Source organism: Sander lucioperca, chromosome 8 (genome assembly GCF_008315115.2).
Source record: "Sander lucioperca isolate FBNREF2018 chromosome 8, SLUC_FBN_1.2, whole genome shotgun sequence".
NCBI lineage: Eukaryota > Metazoa > Chordata > Actinopteri > Perciformes > Percidae > Sander > Sander lucioperca.
In genome coordinates, this window is record NC_050180.1 from 35,624,193 (window position 1) to 35,644,216 (window position 20,024).

A 20,024-nucleotide genomic window follows, 5' to 3' on the forward strand; every position below is an offset into this window, starting at 1 on the left:
ACACAACTAGAGACACACAACTCACACTAACACAGATCAGACGCACACAGACACAACTAGAGACTCACAACTCACACTAACACAGATCACACACACAACTAGAGACACACAACTAGAGACACACAACTCACACTAACACAGGTCAGACACACAACTAGAGACACACAACTAGAGACACACAACTCACACTAACACAGGTCAGACACACAACTAGAGACACACAACTAGAGACACACAACTCACACTAACACAGGTCAGACACACAACACAGACACACAACTAGAGACACACAACTCACACTAACACAGGTCAGACGCACACAGACACACAACTAGAGACACACAACTAGAGACACACAACTCACACTAACACAGGTCAGACGCACACAGACACACAACTAGAGACACACAACTCACACTAACACAGGTCAGACGCACACAGACACACAACTAGAGACACACAACTAGAGACACACAACTCACACTAACACAGGTCAGACGCACAACACAGACACACAACTAGAGACACACAACTCACACTAACACAGGTCAGACGCACAACACAGACACACAACTAGAGACACACAACTCACACTAACACAGGTCAGACACACAACTAGAGACACACAACTCACACTAACACAGGTCAGACGCACACAGACACACAACTAGAGACACACAACTCACACTAACACAGGTCAGACGCACAACACAGACACACAACTAGAGACACACAACTCACACTAACACAGGTCAGACGCACAACACAGACACACAACTAGAGACACACAACTCACACTAACACAGGTCAGACACACACACACACACACACACACACAGACACACTCACACAGACACACACAGAGACACACACACACACACACACACACACAGACACACAACGGAGAGAGACGCACAACTAGAGACGCACAACTAACACTAACACAGGTCAGACACACAACGCAGAGAGACGCACAACTAACACTAACACAGGTTAGACACACAACGCAGGCAGACACACAACTAGAGACTCACACACACACAGACACACAACGCAGACAGACGCACAACTAACACTAACACAGAGAGACACACAGGTCAAACACACAACTCACACTAACACAGACAGACACACACAGACTAGGGCTGTGTGCGTATCATGATAATGGGTCACCATTCAGTATATTTTAATATATGTTGATACTGTGCGTAAGGCGATATATTGGGATTTTTTTAAAGTATAATTTTAGAAAAACTAACATTTAAAGAAAGACATGATGTTCATAGAAGTCAAAGAAGTTAACTTTAGGTCAACAATTCAGGACACAGGAAATCAAACTGCCAGTTTGGGATTCAATTCAATTTTATTTATAGTATCAAATCATAACAAGAGTTATCTCGAGACACTTTACAGATAGAGTAGGTCTAGACCACACTCTATAATTTACAGATAGAGTAGGTCTAGACCACACTCTATAATTTACAGATAGAGTAGGTCTAGACCACACTCTGTAGTTTACAGATAGAGTAGGTCTAGACCACACTCTGTAGTTTACAGATAGAGTAGGTCTAGACCACACTCTGTAGTTTACAGATAGAGTAGGTCTAGACCACACTCTGTAGTTTACAGATAGAGTAGGTCTAGACCACACTCTATAATTTACAGATAGAGTAGGTCTAGACCACACTCTGTAGTTTACAGATAGAGTAGGTCTAGACCACACTCTGTAGTTTACAGATAGAGTAGGTCTAGACCACACTCTGTAGTTTACGAAGCCCCAACTATTACAGTGGTTGCCTCAAGAGCAAGCATTAGCAGTAGCTATAGCGACAGTGGCGAGGAAAAACTCCCTTTGTTGTTAGGAAGAAACCTGGGACAGACCCAGACTCTTGGTAGGCGGTGTCTGACGGCGCCAGTTGGGGGAGTGGTGAATGGTGGCAATAATAGTCATAATAAAGATAGTGGAACAGTGATCATAATGGTAGTCATAGTAGTTCATGTCATAGTAGGGTACAGCAGGGCGTTACGGGGTGTAGTGTGGCACAGCAGCCTGGGTGGACGCGGTTGGACGCGGCAGGACGCAGTCGGACACTGCGGGGAAACGCAGAGCGTAGCAGGGTGTAGTAAGTCCATAGCGTCAGCTGCACCCAGGACCCCGGTGTAGGTGCCACCCAATTCCAAGGTGATGTTCTGGGTGAAGAAGAAGCAAAGGGACTCCGGGGAGAAAACTCCCCAGAGCTAGGTTAGTAACAGGCATTTCTGGGACTAAGATGCACACAAAAGGAGACAAGTGAAAAGAGAGAAGAGGGAGCGGCTCATTGTGTCCTTGGAAGGAGCTTCCCACAGCAGTCTAGAGTTATAATAGCATAACTAAGAGAGGCAGGCTAAAGAGAGGGGCCCTGGACCGGGCTCGTACTCTCCCCTGCCGGAACGGGCTTGTACTTCCTGCCTCCCTCTACTCTACTCTACTATGCTGCAACTCCTCACTCCCTAACTATAAGCTTTATCAAAGATGATGGTTTTCAGTTTATTCTTAAATGTGGTGACGGTGTCAGCCCCCCGAACCCAAGTTGGGAGCTGGTTCCACAGGAGAGGAGCCTGGTAGCTGAAGGCTCTGGCTCCCATTCTACTTTTAGAGACTCTAGGAACCACAAGTAGCTCTGAGTTCTGGGAGCGCAGTGCTCTAGTGGGACAATAAGGTACTAAGAGCTCTTCTATGTATGATGGTGCTTGATCATTTAGTGCTTTGTAGGTCAGGAGAAGGATTTTAAATTCAATCAGGGATTTTACAGGAAGCCAATGCAGAGAAGCTAATACAGGAGAAATGTGATCTCTTTTCTTAGTTCTTGTCAGAACACGTGCTGCAGCATTCTGGATCAGCTGGAGGGTCTTGAGGGACTTATTTGAGCAGCCTGATAGTAAAGAATTACAGTAGTCCAGCCGGGAAGTAACGAATGCAGATTGTGGTTCCAGGTTCTTAGTGAGCTAATGATTATATGATAAAGTAGGCCAAAGGTCAGCCATAGCTACGATGTTAGCTTCTAGCAAAAAGTTAGGCCCTGCTAGGCACTGTTAGGCACTGTTAGGCACTGTTAGGCACTGCTAGGCACTGCTAGGCACTGTTAGGCACTGTTAGGCACTGCTAGGCCCTGCTAGGCACTGTTAGGCACTGCTAGGCACTGTTAGGCCCTACTAGGTACTGCTAGGCACTGTTAGGCACTGCTAGGCACTGCTAGGCACTGTTAGGCACTGTTAGGCCCTGCTAGGCACTGTTAGGCACTGTTAGGCACTGCTAGGTACTGCTAGGCACTGTTAGGCACTGCTAGGCACTGTTAGGCCCTACTAGGTACTGCTAGGCACTGTTAGGCACTGTTAGGCACTGTTAGGCACTGCTAGGCACTGTTAGGCACTGCTAGGCACTGCTAGGCACTGTTAGGCACTGTTAGGCACTGTTAGGCCCTACTAGGTACTGCTAGGCACTGTTAGGCACTGTTAGGCACTGTTAGGCACTGTTAGGCACTGTTAGGCACTGTTAGGCACTGTTAGGCACTGTTAGGCCCTACTAGGTACTGCTAGGCACTGTTAGGCACTGTTAGGCACTGTTAGGTACTGCTAGGCACTGTTAGGCACTGTTAGGCACTGTTAGGCACTGTTAGGCACTGCTAGGCACTGTTAGGCACTGCTAGGTACTGCTAGGCCCTGTTAGGCACTGCTAGGCACTGTTAGGCACTGTTAGGCACTGTTAGGCACTGCTAGGCACTGTTAGGCCCTACTAGGTACTGCTAGGCCCTGTTAGGTACTGCTAGGCACTGTTAGGCACTGTTAGGCACTGTTAGGCACTGTTAGGCACTGCTAGGCACTGTTAGGCACTGCTAGGTACTGCTAGGCCCTGTTAGGCACTGCTAGGCACTGTTAGGCACTGTTAGGCACTGTTAGGCACTGCTAGGCACTGTTAGGCCCTACTAGGTACTGCTAGGCCCTGTTAGGTACTGCTAGGCACTGCTAGGTACTGCTAGGCACTGTTAGGCCCTGCTAGGCACTGTTAGGCACTGCTAGGCACTGTTAGGCCCTACTAGGTACTGCTAGGTACTGTTAGGCACTGTTAGGCACTGCTAGGCACTGTTAGGCACTGTTAGGCACTGTTAGGCACTGTTAGGCCCTACTAGGTACTGCTAGGCACTGTTAGGCACTGTTAGGCACTGTTAGGCACTGTTAGGCACTGTTAGGCACTGTTAGGCCCTACTAGGTACTGCTAGGCACTGCTAGGTACTGCTAGGTACTGTTAGGCACTGTTAGGCGAGGACACTAGTGGTGTCCCAGCATGGCCATCTAGCCGTAGGGGGTTTAAACATAAACGTGAACCACTGTCTTACATGAATATTTTTGCACGTAAACTAAAAGAATCAATATTGCGTTTTTGAAAATCAATAAAGTATTGCTAAATAAAATATTGCGATACTCAAGTGTATTGATTTTTTCTTCCACCCCTAACACAGACACAGAAAGACCAAATGATGTGAATATGAATATGTCTCCCCGTTAAACATTGTGTGTCCGTTTGAGTCTAAATGTATCTCTCAGCGGGCGGGAGGGGGGGCGGCTGTCACTTCATCAGGTGATAGAACAGATTTAGATGCAGCTGCTGCAGCATAACTTTCCTTAAGAGGAACCTGCACTTTATTAAGTGATTAACAACTGAAGCCAGCCAGCATCTCATGTCTATATAAGAGTTATAAAACGCCACGTGACAACTAGGTAATAATAAACCAGCGAGATGATGGGGAGGAGAGTCCAACTTTACTCCGTTATCCTCCTCGCAGACTGTCCTGCAGTGGTGGAAGAAGCTATTTATTTAGCTGGGAGCTTCATGGAGACAGCTAATGTTAATGCTAGCTGTCCTACAGCTGTCAGAGTTAGCTTAGCTAACACACACACACACACACACACACACACACACACACACACACACAGAGAGAGAGACACACACTCTCACACACACACACACACACACACACACACACAGACACACACACACACACACACACACACACACACACACACACACACATACGTGTTTTGCTATACTTGTGAGGACCATGACCCTAACCCATCTTGTGAGGACCTCCCTTTCTGCTGACACTAGGAGGATGAAAAAAATAGTTTGACCATTAGATGGGAGTAGAGAGCCAGAAAATGACTTCAAATGTTTAAACACACGATGGTCACACAACTGGTGAAGTTGGTGGGTGTTGTGAGGACCGGTCGGTTGCTAGGCAGATTTAAGATCACATGATCTGCTTTCTAAGGCTTTTTGGCAGCAGTTTTGATTAGTTATATGTGCTGAACCTATTAGTCCAAAGAACAGTTTTGCTATATTTAACTCACTGATGCTTATTAAACCCTTATTAATTGGTTGTTATTCCTTGTATATTTATGAACTTTATATTTTTTTATTAACTTGTAATGTCTTAAGGTTAGACACTACAGGTGAATAGGGTAAAATTTTTAACTAGCAGATATCACCATGAAACTCTCCCAGTTGATTACTTACATTAAGATGAGAATAAAATGTATTACAAGCTTTCTGTAATTTAATGTTTAAATATGCAAATTAGGCATTATCTAATTTACAAATCTGTAAATGTCTTCATAATTTAACTAGGTACAAGACTGGAAGGTTTGGTGTATATAGGTGCTACTGAAGTGGAGATTTCGGACTTTGAGTATGAGAGAAAAGTAATTTTGAGTAAACGGTCTTTAAAGATTTTTATGGCAAAATTCCATTAATTTCCAGTGTTTCCTTTTAGGATTTTTTAGTGTAATCCTAACCATGTCGTCATCCTTCATTGCATTGACAGTCTGTGCTCTGAGGCCACAATTCTCCATCACAGCCAGCATGGCAGATGCACCCTCACTGAATGTAGAAATAGCCATACTGGCTGCAGCCTCAACCCTGCTTTTCCCCACAAAGACTGTTTTTGGACATCAGGCCCATATGACCAAGTTGAGGCATGCGTTGAGGCATTCTGAGTGCCTCCATGCTGCACTGTCACTGGACATCTGGTGATACACAGGGATGAGCTTCTTATGAATCATTCAAAAGACCAACATTTAGAACATTGGAGAAAGCAAACAAAGTAGACTAAATTGTTATTTGACAGATTATCTTCACACTGTCAGAGATACGAAGAGACAGATCCTGACTAAACACAGAATCAGTGACCACCAACTGGGTCAGACAGAGGTGCACTTCCTCCTCCACTGGGAAAAACTATCTTCATTAAGGGATTTACACCTTGGAAAACAGCCAAAAAATTAAATAAAACATCCCAAAGTTAACACCAGAAAAGAAGCCAGAAGTTCTCCTAGGAGAGGTGACAGCAGCTGGCAGATAAATATGGATTTGCCTGCTACAGCCTGAGGGACTCACCACCATTTAGGATCACACAATTACAGATTTGTTTAGTATGGTAATTATAGTAGAATAGTATATATGTGACACCTACATATTTAATATATGACATGTAGGCCATGAGCATCTGTAAACTGCTTGGAGAGAGAGAGAGAGAGAGAGAGAGAGAGAGAGAGAGAGAGAGACTGATTACCTCCGCTGTCTGAACACTCCTGTTTTCTGAACAAGTTTAAACATCGACGTACTATGTGATGTCATTTCATCATCTGTTGTCTTAGTTTGTGATCCTGTGTGTCTTCTTGCTAATGACAACTGTTTTCGTCTTCTGAAATGATTTTCGACCGTTTGACGCACTTCTTTCGACATTCTGAGCTACCGCGGAAATGTCTAGAGCGCATCACATGACCATTCTAAGCGAATCACGTTGTCAGAAATTGGCATCAACCAATAAGATTGCCTATTTAGAGTTAAATCCACCCTTTTACTTTCATGATTGGTTGCTGATAAAAAGGAAATGATCATATTTGGATCCGACAGCATTGTGCAGGAGAAAGAAAGCTTTCCAACGGTATATGTGATGACCGGGTGCAGACAGCGATCGCAGAGCAGCAGGATGATTTAGAACACCAACCTTTTTTGAATTTTGGAGAAATCTACAGACGCAAACAGACAAAGTGTAGTAAAATAAAGACCTAAATGTGTATTTTTGCCTTTTTTTCCCACAAATCTGAAAGAATACATGTTATCGAAGACAAATAGCCCAAAATCATCTCAAAATTGACCAGTGAACCAGTGACCAGTGCCGTGTCTCGCCTTAAGCTGCTGTCAACACTACAGCAGTGTTGGAAGTAGCTATCTACCTCATCTGATCATTTCAAAACAAATTAAATTTTAGTATGCAATGATCAGTGTATGACAAATGATTTTTAATTATTTTATGATTTGATGAACTCATAGCTAGACATATTCATAACTACCATATATTTTGGCCCACAATAAGTATAGCTGACCCAGAAACTATTTTCCATGTATTTTTCAGGTCTCGCTTTGATTACTGTAATGCTATGTACTTGGTACTTGAGTCTGATCTTTATCCATTAGTATTGCACACATACTAGACCCTGTCAACTGGATGGGTTAGTTCAACTCAAACAAATTTACCTTATTATGAATTTTTTTTCAAATCGGAGGAAATTGACTAAGATTATGATTTAAAAATGATTTACATTGATGACCGATGCCACAGACAGAGTCAATTTAAGTATTTCTTAATTATATCAGTTGAGTGAACTAGCCATTTTCAAATTAATTATTATAAGCCTTATTGGGTCATGTAGTAAATCATCCATCAGGACTGTCACCTCAGCTAAGATGAAAGCTCTAACCTCCATCACAACACAAACTCCAAAATAATAAATCAGCAGATAATTTATTCTGCAAAAGCAAATTTTGGCTTTACAAAAGTACACTGCAACGAGCCGGGTAAGAAATTGTAACAGAGCACCGACATCATGACTTTGCGTAAACATACACACCACTTTCCTAAAGCCAAATGGCGTGTTATCTGTACGCATTCTGAGCTATCTACGTGCATGTCTACGCTGTATACAGCAGATGTAAACAGACACACCACGTGGCGTCGCCATTTTGCGTGTTATGAGAACGTGACTTACTATCGCAAGAACGTCACGCGTGTAAAAATAAAAAAATAAAAGAAAGAAAGAAAAAAAAAGGTTGGGTTTAGGGAAAGGCTTTAGTAACACAAAAAAGCGACAAACACACGGAAAGAAAACGACAAAAAGACGCTTAGGAAAACAATAAACGGTTGGGTTTAGGAAAGAAACATTGGGGAAGGCTTAAAAAATTTAAAAATAAAAACGGTTGAAAATCACCACACGCGGGACGTGATCCCAGCTCTCCTGGGTGAAAGTCCCTCCCTCCCTCTGCGGACTTACGTCCCTTTATGCTACTCGCTACGGCGAAAATTCACTCGTAATGTAAGTCAATGGCGGGCGAATTGCGTTGATAATCGCACTAAAAAGCAATTATGCGTCTTGATAACACGCCAAAATGGCATACAAATTGGCGTGTCATACATATGCAACTTTATGAGACATACCGGAGCCAATATTGTTCCTATGACAAGGTGAAATAACAAAAAGAATTTCACACATTTAACTGCTCACATCTATACAGCATCTATACATAATCTATCCAGTGTCTGCTCTGAAGTGCTGGTTCTGCATCTATGCACTTGTCTTTACCAGGAACTTTCATCAAAGTTATGCAATTTCCAAGTTGCCGCCAAACTGCTTTTTTTCCAAATTACTCCAGGGCCTTCTTTGAGTCTTCTTCTGCACAGTAGAACCTAAAAAACAGTAAACAGAAAGACACATTATTCCACCAAAATCAAGAATATCATAGAATGAACTAAGACTGCAAGCAATCATTAGCAGGCCTGCCTGTATGTAAATAAGTAGATAAGTTAGAAAGTAACTGACTAGTTCAAGTGAGTAAGTCGGTCAGTAGGCAGGTAGAAGTAAGTAGATGTGATTTTGTTTGTTAATGTCAATTAAATCACTATGTATGCATGTTGCCTTCACTGTTCTTCTGCATTACATATGTGCAATGAACTACACTTAAATTGAAGAAAAAGGTAAAATAATGTAGTAGTAATAAAGTAGTAGCATACGCAGTAGTATCAGTGGAGGCAGTAGAAGTAATTTTAGCATCCGCAGCATTAATAGTTGTAGCTTTTGCAGATGTAGCAGGTGTAGTAGCACTAAAAATAGTTGGACTACTTTAAGTTGCAATATTCTTTCTAGTAGTTGCAGCAGTAGTGAGAGTAACAGTCGTTACAGTACTATTTGCTATAATAGTTCATGTAGTGGAATTTATAGTAGTTAACCCTTTAACAAGCATCCTCAATCCCTTTGAAAACAAACATAAGCTTAGGCTTTCCTGCAAGCTCAGAGTTTGTAGTTTCTTGGGGAAAGAGGAGTCAGAATAACTGAGTATTACAGTATCAGAGTAACAGAAGCTTAACCACGTTGGTAGAAAACAGATACCAAGATTACTCAGATTGGAGCTCTGTGGCTTTCTGTTGAGGTTTCACAGTGAAAATACCCAAACTTGGAAACCACATATGGATCTCCCCAGAATATTGTACTTTTAGAACCATTTACAATGTTACAAAATAGGGCTGGGCGATAAAACAATAACGATAGGTCTCGCGATAGACAGGTAATCAATATCAATAGAAAATGCGGTCGATAAAACGTTCGATAACTTGTTTTTCTTCATCAGAAGAAACAAGAGGTTGTGAAGAAAGTTTGGTTGCATGAACAAAGGCGCTCACTCTCTGGTAACCTAGCAACGTAGGGAGTGACACTCTAACAGCCAATCATGTAACAGTATCAAGTTTGGTTGCGCCACATAGCTGTCTCGTGTTATTCAATAACAGAACCGGCGGCGTGGAGTGATAAGTGGAAAGTGAGTGCTGCAGTGAGCGAGTAAATTGTTGATAAAACAGGAAAAGTCAGTATGGCAGTTTTTGAGATTTTATAAGTCTGACCGCAGTCAGACCAATGTCATCAGCAAATTATGCAAGACTGTCGTCCCCACCAACACTGGTAATACCACAAACTTGTTTTACCACGCTCACACTTTGGAGCACAGCCATATTCGCCAGCAACGTCCAACACCATCTGCAGCTGCAACACAGCACAAGCAGCAGACCACCATGGAGAGGTACTCTGCATTAGCACCTTACTAAACGCTACAAAAGACATAACGGAGGCAGACATGCTGAGCACTGTCAAGAAGCCAGGTTACCAACCTAGCACTAAACTTGCAGAAAATAGTTCTTCTCAGGTTTCAGGTTTCTTATATTTAACACTTTGCACTATTTTCTTACACTTTATTAAGCATTTCTTACTTATTCTTTAATGTTGCACCTTAATGTTAAGAGATAATTGTTAAGTGTTCATTGTGATTGTAGACCTACGTTTACATTTTAATTATTTGAGTGTTTTCCATGGTTGTGTTGACATTTCTGCTTTTATAACTGAGGGGATTATAATCAGAGGAAGGTTAAGTTTAAAATAAAAATAGCCGTATCGCCCAGCCCTATTACAAAATGACCAACATCAATCTATATCGTTGTTTCACTTTCAAACTAGGGGTGTTGAAATTAAGCATTTTTACGATGCATTGCGATGCGGATGATTCTGCATCGATGCAGTGACAGACCATTATTGATTATTAATAGCATAGTGATGTTGCTTGTTGATTTTCTGTTTTCTGCGGTTTTTTTGCCTTGGCGGCTCATCTGACACACGTCATTCATCAAGGTGGTTCTATATTGGCAACAAACAAGCTTACCGTTTCTCTCAGCCTTGGATGACCTCTTGACCTTAGCCTTTGTGTGTGTGCCAGGTCCTTCTAGGTGAAAAGAAGAGAAACCCCATGATATATACACAGACTGAGTCATAACCTACCGTACACTTCATGCCAAGAAGTCGAAAGCTATAGATGATCACACTACATACCATCTGAGTCTTGGTCTGCATCAGAAGGATCATCTGGATCAGGTCTCTGCTTCTGGCTTCTGGATAGCTCTGGAACAGAAGGAAATGAACATCAGACATAAAGAGCTACATCTACAGGTGCAGCTCAGAAAATTGTTAGAAAACAAGATACCAAGATTACTCAGATTGGAGCTCTGTGGCTTTCTGTTGAGGTTTCACAGTGAAAATACCCAAACTTGGAAACCACATATTGATCTCGCCAAAATATTGTACTTTGGGCACCATTTACAATGTTACAAAATGACCACCATCAATCTATATCGTTGTTTCACTTTCAAACTAGGCATGAGTTGACCTGATAGGCTGAAATATCACTTTTTTTAACAAGGTTTTAATGTTTAAAAGGCTTGTATTGACCCAAGGGCGGTGTAGTTAAGGCAGTTCAAAAAGTACATGAACATGGCTGGGGTGATGATATGATATATACACAGACTGAGTCACAACCTACCGTTAGGGATGCACCAAATGTTCGGCAACCGAAACGAATAAGTAAAAAGGCCGAATAAATTTTGCCGAACAATGACGTTTTTAATGACGCAATCAAATAGTAACCCGCGTAGAGTGAGAGGCGCGCGCTTTATGCAGCAAACATGTCAGCAGTGTGGAAGCACTTTAAAGTGTCAGAGAAAGAGGCAAAAACGGCAGTTTGCAGACATTGTTCTGCTGAATTGTCCAGAGGGGGTGCATCTGCAAAAACGTACAGCACTTCAAGTTTAATTTATCACTTAAAATCAAGACACCCAGAACATCATGCAGAGTACGAGAAAGACACGGCGGCGGCTACGGCAACAGCAGCAGCGAAAAGGAAAGTAGCTCCCAGTCCTAGTACACCCACTCCATCTGTGGCTGACTTCTTAGAAAAGGCAAAAAAGTTTGCCAATGACAGTGCCAAAGCTAAAGGAATTACTAAAAGGATAATGGAATTCATCGCATTGGATGATCAACCATTCTCGGTTGTAGAGGATGTTGGATTTTGCAGGCTTATAGACCATATTGAGCCCCGTTACACCATCCCTAGTAGACGGCATTTCTCAGACGTGTGCTTACCTGAGATGTATAACGTAGTTTCAACTAACGTCCGTGAGCTTTTGGCTACAGATATTGCAGCCCTCAGCTTCACGACTGATATTTGGAGCTCGGATGTGAGCCCCACCAGTATGCTGAGTTTAACTGCGCAGTGGATCGACACAGATTTCAAGCTACAAAAGATTGTGCTTCACTCACAAGAGTTTAGAGGGTCCCATACAGCTGTAGCCATATCCGAGGCGTTCGCCAACATGTTTGACATTTGGCGTATCGACCGATCTAAAGTGCATGCGGTAGTCAGTGACAACGCAAGAAATATGGCTAAAGCCATGGAAGATAGCAATCTGAAAGGCATACGGTGTATGGCACACACAATTCAACTGGCGGTCAACGAGGGATTGTTGAGTCAGCGCAGTATAGCAGATGTGATAGCGATAGGCAGGAAAATTGTTGGCCATTTCAAACATTCACCGCTTGCCTATGCGCGCCTGCAATCTATCCAAGAACAGTTCGGAATGCCACAAAAACGTTTCCAACAAGATGTGAGCACAAGGTGGAACAGTACATATTATATGCTGGAAAGCCTTTTTGCGCAAAAGCGAGTCTTGGCCACATACATAGCAGATCATGACCTGCCCGCAACATTCAACGCATACCAGTGGGTGTTAATAGAGAACGTTCTCTCTCTTCTCGCCCCCTTTGAGCAGATAACAAAAGAGATAAGCTCATCTGATGCATCTGTGGCAGACGTCATACCCTTACTTGCAGCACTAAAGCGTCTTTTAAACAAAGAGGCTGAAACAGACCACGGAGTGAAAACAACTAAAAGTGCGCTCTTAGAAGCTGTCAGCACACAATTTAGTCAGGCGGACTCAGAACCCCTGTACTGCATCGCGACTGTGCTTGATCCATGATATAAAGATCATTACTTGGATGTGGGGGAAAAGATGCGCACACGAGAAATGATCCAGGCCGAGTTGGATTTGGGAAAGCCGCTAGGCGATGGAGACGGTCAGGTGATGTACAGCGCAGGAGAATTCTCTCGAATTTTGGAGGACCAATCAAGGCCGCTTCCCCGACCTGGCGCAGATGGCACGCAGGTAGGCTACTTGTATGGGAAATTAATTTAAGATTTTATTTATATTTTGGATTATGGTAACACTTTATAAGTAGTTTCTATTTTTAACATTAACTAACAAAGAAAAACCCTTATTAAAAGCATTTATTAATCTTAATGTTAACATTTACTAATACAGTATTAAAATTAAGTATCACATTTGTAATTTTTGAATTAAAAAGTATCAAAAGTGGTAGGCCTATTTGTTAAAATTGTTAATGCACTTATACTAACATGAACTAAATATTTCTTATTATCTTACATTAACGAAGATTAATAAATACCATAACAAATGTATTGCTCATTGTTAGCTAATGCAATAATGTTAGCAAAAGGAAACATTATAAAGTGTTACCTATATTTTATATTATGTATTTTGTGAAAATTTAACTATTTTCAGTGTAGTAAAATAGTAGGCCTACACTGGGTTTCAACCATTTCATTATCTTGAAGACATTGTTCGTTTTGAAATGAGCAACTGTCGGCAACACAAAATAGTAACAAGCAAATTTTTACTATTTAATTATTGTAATGGTGAAAAAATTGGCAAAATTAATGGAAAAAAATGCGAAACACCGCGTTCGGTATTCGGCCTTTGGCCAAGCATTTCATTATTATTCGGCTTCGGCCAAGAATTTCAATTCGGTGCATCCCTACCTACCGTACATGCCAAGAAGTCAAAAGCTATAGATGATCACACTACATACCATCCGAGTCTTGGTCTGCATCAGAAGGATCATCTGGATCAGGTCTCTGCTTCTGGCTTCTGGATAGCTCTGGAACAGAAGGAAATGAACATCAGAAATTATGAGCTACATCCATACTGGTCAGTGGAAAAGGTGATTGATTATCATAGCAAACACTATTTACTACTTGAACAAACTTAGCAGTCACCTAATGCATCCTGGTCACTTCAAAATACCACTGTAGCAACCACCTGATAAACCCAGGCAGACACGTGCACTTACACTTCTTGCTGTTACCCATTAACTGCTCTGCTTTTACACCGCTCGCTCTGATGCCGACATACACATGATCTGCTCCAGTTCCACACGCACCTCTCAATAAATTATCTCTCTTCTTATATACTCTTTTATATATTTTTTAAATTTTGTGTATACTTTTAACTGCTACACACCAGAACACTAAAATTCCCTTTCTCCGATTACCTATTTGCCAATAAATCTGATTCTGATGTTCCATATCTACTGCAATATGAACTAGAATTCATACCAGGTCAAACATAAGCCTTGTGATAATAAGCCACCCCACTGTGTATCAGAACTCAAACATGCAACGTCTAGGCAAACCTACAATAATACAAATGAAATAGGTAAAATAGCTTACAATAATACTGGTAATTACGAATTCTGAACGTTGTTCCAGGAAAAACCATCTTCAAGCCAGTAGGTTTCAGGCCTATTGTGGCAAAACATTAACTTGAACCTTGACCTCTATTATAATTACTTGCATACCATCTTGTTCTTGCCTAGGAGATGCCTCCACCATGATACGCTCTGAAGTGCGCCCTTGGTTGTGTTTGTTAGATAAAGCCACTGTAATGACAACACAGAAGAGAAACATTTTATATAGCATAAATCAGATGTTCTCAGTTGTCACAATTCCCTAACAGTGTATATTGCTACAACTTTCCAAAATGTAAAAAAGTGTGTCAAGTTATCAGATATAAAGGTTTAATGTCACACCCACAAGTGTGGTACAAATTATTAGTATACAATCATTTGATACATACCAGCTCATTATCTTGCTCTCTCTTTCTTTCCATTATCTGTGAAACAAACAATTGAATTTAAGCAAGATCACCACTATGAAAGTCATGAATTCATTTAAATTAACCTACATATACTCAGCAAAAAAAGAAACGTCCTCACTTTCAACTGCTTTCATTTTTAGCAAAACTTAACATGTTGTTAACATTCTGTTAGTCACGTGTGTGAAAATTTGTTCAGTTTGTCTTATTAGTTGAATATTTTCATGTTCATACAAATGTTTACGCATGTTAAGTTTGCTAAAAATTAAAGCAGTTGAAAGTAAGGAAGTTTCTTTTTTTCAAGAGTTTATAAGCTTAAAAGAAAAGTAAAAATGCTAAAAACTCAGTTCAACCTGACGTCTACATATTCTACACCTATCAGATAGTGTTACAGTAACTTAGACTGACACATACTGTGCTGCTCCATTACAAACCACCTTCACTCACAGGTTAAACTGACAATACATTGATCCAACTAATTACAGGGTTCATACAGACAGGGACACATCAAATTCAATAAGTACTTTCTCAAGCGCTCAGATAATTTTCAAGGATGAAATGCACCGTTGGTCAGACAACACAAGCAGGTTGAGTCAGTTTTCTTACAATTTACAGACCAAATAATTGTCTGATGACTTAATGATGGTAATCTTTTATTGCAGCTCTAATATGATTAACGTAAGTATTAAATTCTTGATTAAATTATTAATTGTTTAGTCTGTATGGTGACAGAAATCAGCTAAAAATGTCCAAAGTGACGTGTTTAAATGTCCTGTGTTTGTGTGACCAACAGTGCAAAACACAAAAACAATGTTTTTGATATCAAAACAGAAAAAAATATAAAATCCACAAACTTTAGAAGCTAGAATCTGCTAACTTTAGGCATTTATGCTTGAAAAATAACTAAAGTTAGAACAATTCATTGATAATCAAAATAGTTGGAAAATCATTCCCCCACCCCAAAAAACTCTTTTCATTCAGTGTTTCCTCTATGTTGATAGCATAGTGACGGTCCGCCACGGTAACGTTTCCAGCGCCACGGTATCAGAAACAGGGCCGACGCACAACAGGGTTACCGCTACGTACACCGCGCACCACCGCTCCTTCAGCTGTTTATGAAAAGTCATAAAGTCGTAGCGCCGTCTGCTCTACTGAACTCAAGCTACTGTCATCCTCTCTCCCCCAGGGTGAGCAGAGCAGGTGAACAGTGACAGGACTACTTCACTCAATAAGTAATAAACAAGCAATGAAAGCCACAACATGAAATCCACACTCACGCCCGTGAAATATGACAGCCACAGTTTATTGGAAAATAGCGTTGTGGAGACTGAAGTTGATGAATTTACTGTTTATCAGACTCCAGATGAGACGAGAAGCTAACGTTAGCTAACGTTAGCCACGCTGCTGTGACGGCCCCTCTGCCTCTGCAGGAGACTGTGTGTATTCCTCCGACACGCTGTAGTAACGTTACTGATTTAAAACCGTTTTCCATGTTAGTGGGGGTGCACACTGCTCAAAACCAACATGAAAAACGTAGCTAGTAATGTTCACTCAGCGTTTAGTTTTGTTGTTAAACTGTGTGTAAAATGAGCGGTGAAGTTAAATCACCCTACGGTACCGTCTATTTGCTGGATGGTTTAAAGGTAACGGTCGGTAGCTAACGTTAGCAGATAAGCCCGTACTCTGACATCCAACACCCCCCGCCACCGCTGAAAAAAGATCTAGAGGAAACACGGTTTATTCAAGTAACAGCTCAGCCTAGTTTAAATAAAAATAAAGATAAAAATAAAAATGTCTTACCTGCGTTAATCGGTTGCTTTCCTGTCCCTCGTATCTCCTAGCAGTCTCTGCAGCCTCCGTAAAAAAAAACTGCGTCATGTTTCTGACGATGCATTTAAGTCCACTGGGAGAGAGCACAACTGTACTCCATGTTGTAAGGAAATTTTACAAAATGTTTCAACTCAAAATAGAGTCAACAATGAAAACAAAAATAGAGTTTTTACTACAACATAACGTAGCTTCAGCAGTTCTCCATTTTAGTATGAAATTCTGTATCTTCAGTCAGGGACAGTGAAGCCAGGAATTCCCATGTCCCTTGAATGCAGCATTAGCAGCAAAAAAAGTTTGCAGTGCAGGTGTTTAACTCCCCTCCCCCTCCCTGCGCGGCCTCATGTCAGCTTCTTCTCACACAGGCAGCAGAGCCTGGATTCAGTTTGAGCCATATCTCAACACACCTTTACACTTTATTTTACACTATTTCTTTTTTACTGGGAATATTACTGTTTTACATTCGATTTTAAATCAGTATTTTACATTATTTGTGCAAAATCATTTTAAACATAAATGCATGTAACATAAATTTAAATAATATTGGAGAGATTTTGATACAGTGGTTTTAATATTTTGATATCACTTCATTGCTGGACTATCTAACGTCAGAAAACAAGACCTGAGATTCAAGTTCGTTTGAAGAAAGTTTGGTGCTGTAGTTAAGTGCTTGAATGTTCTCCCCTCCCCCCACCTGACATGTGCTCCTCGGCTGCCCTGCCTGTGACCTTTCAGACAGAGACACAGGCTGCAGAGAAATATCCCAAAAATACTTTCTTTACACTTCATTTTATACTATTTATTTTTTAGCACATTGCAAGTTTTACACATACATATATACTTTGTGTGTGTGTATATATATATATATATATATATATATATATATATATACATATATATATATATATCTTACTGGATCTTGGCAATGGATGGTCCTGTTTCAATTATTAGAGACGCTCTCTGTATTTTTCTGCTCACTGTTTGACTTCAACTGATCGTGTAGTTTCTTCAACTCGCTGTTTAATTTAGCTTTGGCAGCCCTCCTTTTTCTTCTCCCAAGATCACATTGCCTAAAAGAAACATATATATGTGTAAATATTTTGTCACTTAACCATTTCAACAGCAGCAAAATAGACATTGCCAGCCATTAACTACAACTACATACATTCTTCATTATTGATTTCTCAGTAGCAACTTATTTGAGGGTAGTTACCCATTAATTAATAGATACATATGTAGTAAGTAGCAACACATTGTGCATGGAGTGATAGTTGATAGTCATAGAAAACATCATATTGATAGCTACAATACTGTTTCATTACATCACAATTTCATGTATATATTGCATATATTGTAGATATCGGTGAGTACACTAAAGGAGGTGTAACAAATAGCTCTAACATCTATCTTAAAGGAGAATTCCGGCCAATTTTTACATTAATCTTGATCGCTATAGCTACGCGAGTACTTTCGATGGAAAAAACCCTGACCCGAATCAGTGCAGGTAACACGGAGAAGCTGCAGCTACATGTACAAGCGTCCCCTGAGCTAAAACGGCAGTGGTCGGGGCAAGTTTTAGAGTGCCTTTGTGCCTCTTAACAGACACAAAATGCAATTAATATGTCTGTGCAACATGAACAGGGCCCTTACGTGTCAACAAGATGTGTTTTCAACTCAGACATTGTTTAAATTCACCTACCCATGTATCCATGATGTCCTGGATAGGACAGATCATGCCTTCGCAGCGAAAGGTTTAGATTATTTCACTGCACTGTAGTGGTTATGACCACATCAGTGAATATGTAACTACATGGAAACGGGATAAACGATATCTGTGGCTTTCACAGTAATAGTGTTACTGAAGCTTAGCTGTAGCATCGCGCTGTCTCCTGGGAATTCAGTTGTAGCAGGAAAAGGTAAACAGTAGTGTGCAGATTGGAGCGTAGTGTGTGAAGAGCGGAGTTGTTTATAAGGGAAGAAGCTTGGAGTAACGTAACTATGGAGAATATAGCAGATATACAACACACGGGAGAGCCTTTTGAGTTTGATGGTCGTCCTTATTTATTCAAACCTGAGTATATAGACAAAGAACTTTTGTTGGAACGAACAAGACAGACAGAGGGGAAACAGGCAGATGAACTTGCTGTTCCAAGCACAAGCTAAAGCTAGCCTTCAGTAACTGGAGGACATAGCAACACCATCGCCGTTCTGTGGATTATTATTGGGATGATTATCACAGAAGCCTGGCTGAATACACTCACCGGATGGCAGCTAGCAGCTAACAGCTATCTGGCTGTACACACTCACCGGAGGGCACCAAGCAGCTAAAAGCTACTACCGCACTACTGTTTATTTTAGGGGGGAATAAACTTCAAGACATGACCTGTCCTCTGGAGGACATAGCCACACCACCGCTGCTCCGTGGATTGTTATTGGGATGATTATCACAGAAGCCTGTCTGAATACACTCACTGGACGGCAGCTAGCAGCTAACGGCTATCAGCTAGCAGGGCAAGCTAACTACCGGCAGGATCGATACAAGGACCAGGGTAGGTGAATTTAAACAATGTCTGAGTTGAAAACACATCTTGTTGACATGTAAGGGCCCTGTTCATGTGGCACAGACATATTACTTGCATTTTGTGTCTGTTAAGAGGCACAAAGGCCCTCTAAAACTTGCCCCGACCACTGCTGTTTTAGCTCAGGGGACACTTGTACATGTAGCTGCAGCTTCTCCGTGTTACCTGCACTGATTCGGGTCGGGGTTTTTTCTATCGAAAGTACTCACGTAGCTATAGCGATCAAGATTAACGTAAAAATTGGCCGGAATTCTCCTTTAAGTGGTGTTCACATGACAGTAAATATTGGCGTCAATATCTCTGTAATGCATACTTCAAAGTTCTTTCAGGATCAATTGGCATCTTTAGCCTTATTTGCACAGTATTTGATTTACAGATGACGTGAATCTGAGATCTCACAAGGCTCCTCTGTAATTAAATGTAGTCTGTGGATTTGGACCATAATTATTTACTATATAAGTACTCTTAAAAATAAAAATCACTATGGAATATACTTTCCCCATGTAGTTTTGGCCCAAACAAACAAAGCAATTACCAGAAATTACTACATATTATACCTATCAAGTAAAAGTGACGCCTATTTCACTGTTCATTGTACAGATACAGTTCCTTTACCTTTCTTTACTTAAACATATCCTCATGATCTTTGCTTACACTAACTTGCATTCCTCAATAACCTAAATGTCTGTCCTGACCTTGAAGT

General features: G+C 41.1%; 1 protein-coding gene across 1 annotated transcript in view; it reads left to right on the forward strand.

Annotated features, from left to right (window-relative positions):
• The window catches only part of LOC116036874 (obscurin-like), a 12,200-nt gene extending 12,190 nt beyond the window's left edge, over positions 1 to 10 (forward strand). The window contains exon 3 of the mRNA XM_031280515.2: positions 1 to 10. This exon is cut by the window's left edge and continues 280 nt beyond it. Coding sequence (XP_031136375.1) covers positions 1 to 10 — 10 coding nt within the window.
• The last annotated feature ends 20,014 nt before the right edge of the window (positions 11 to 20,024 follow it).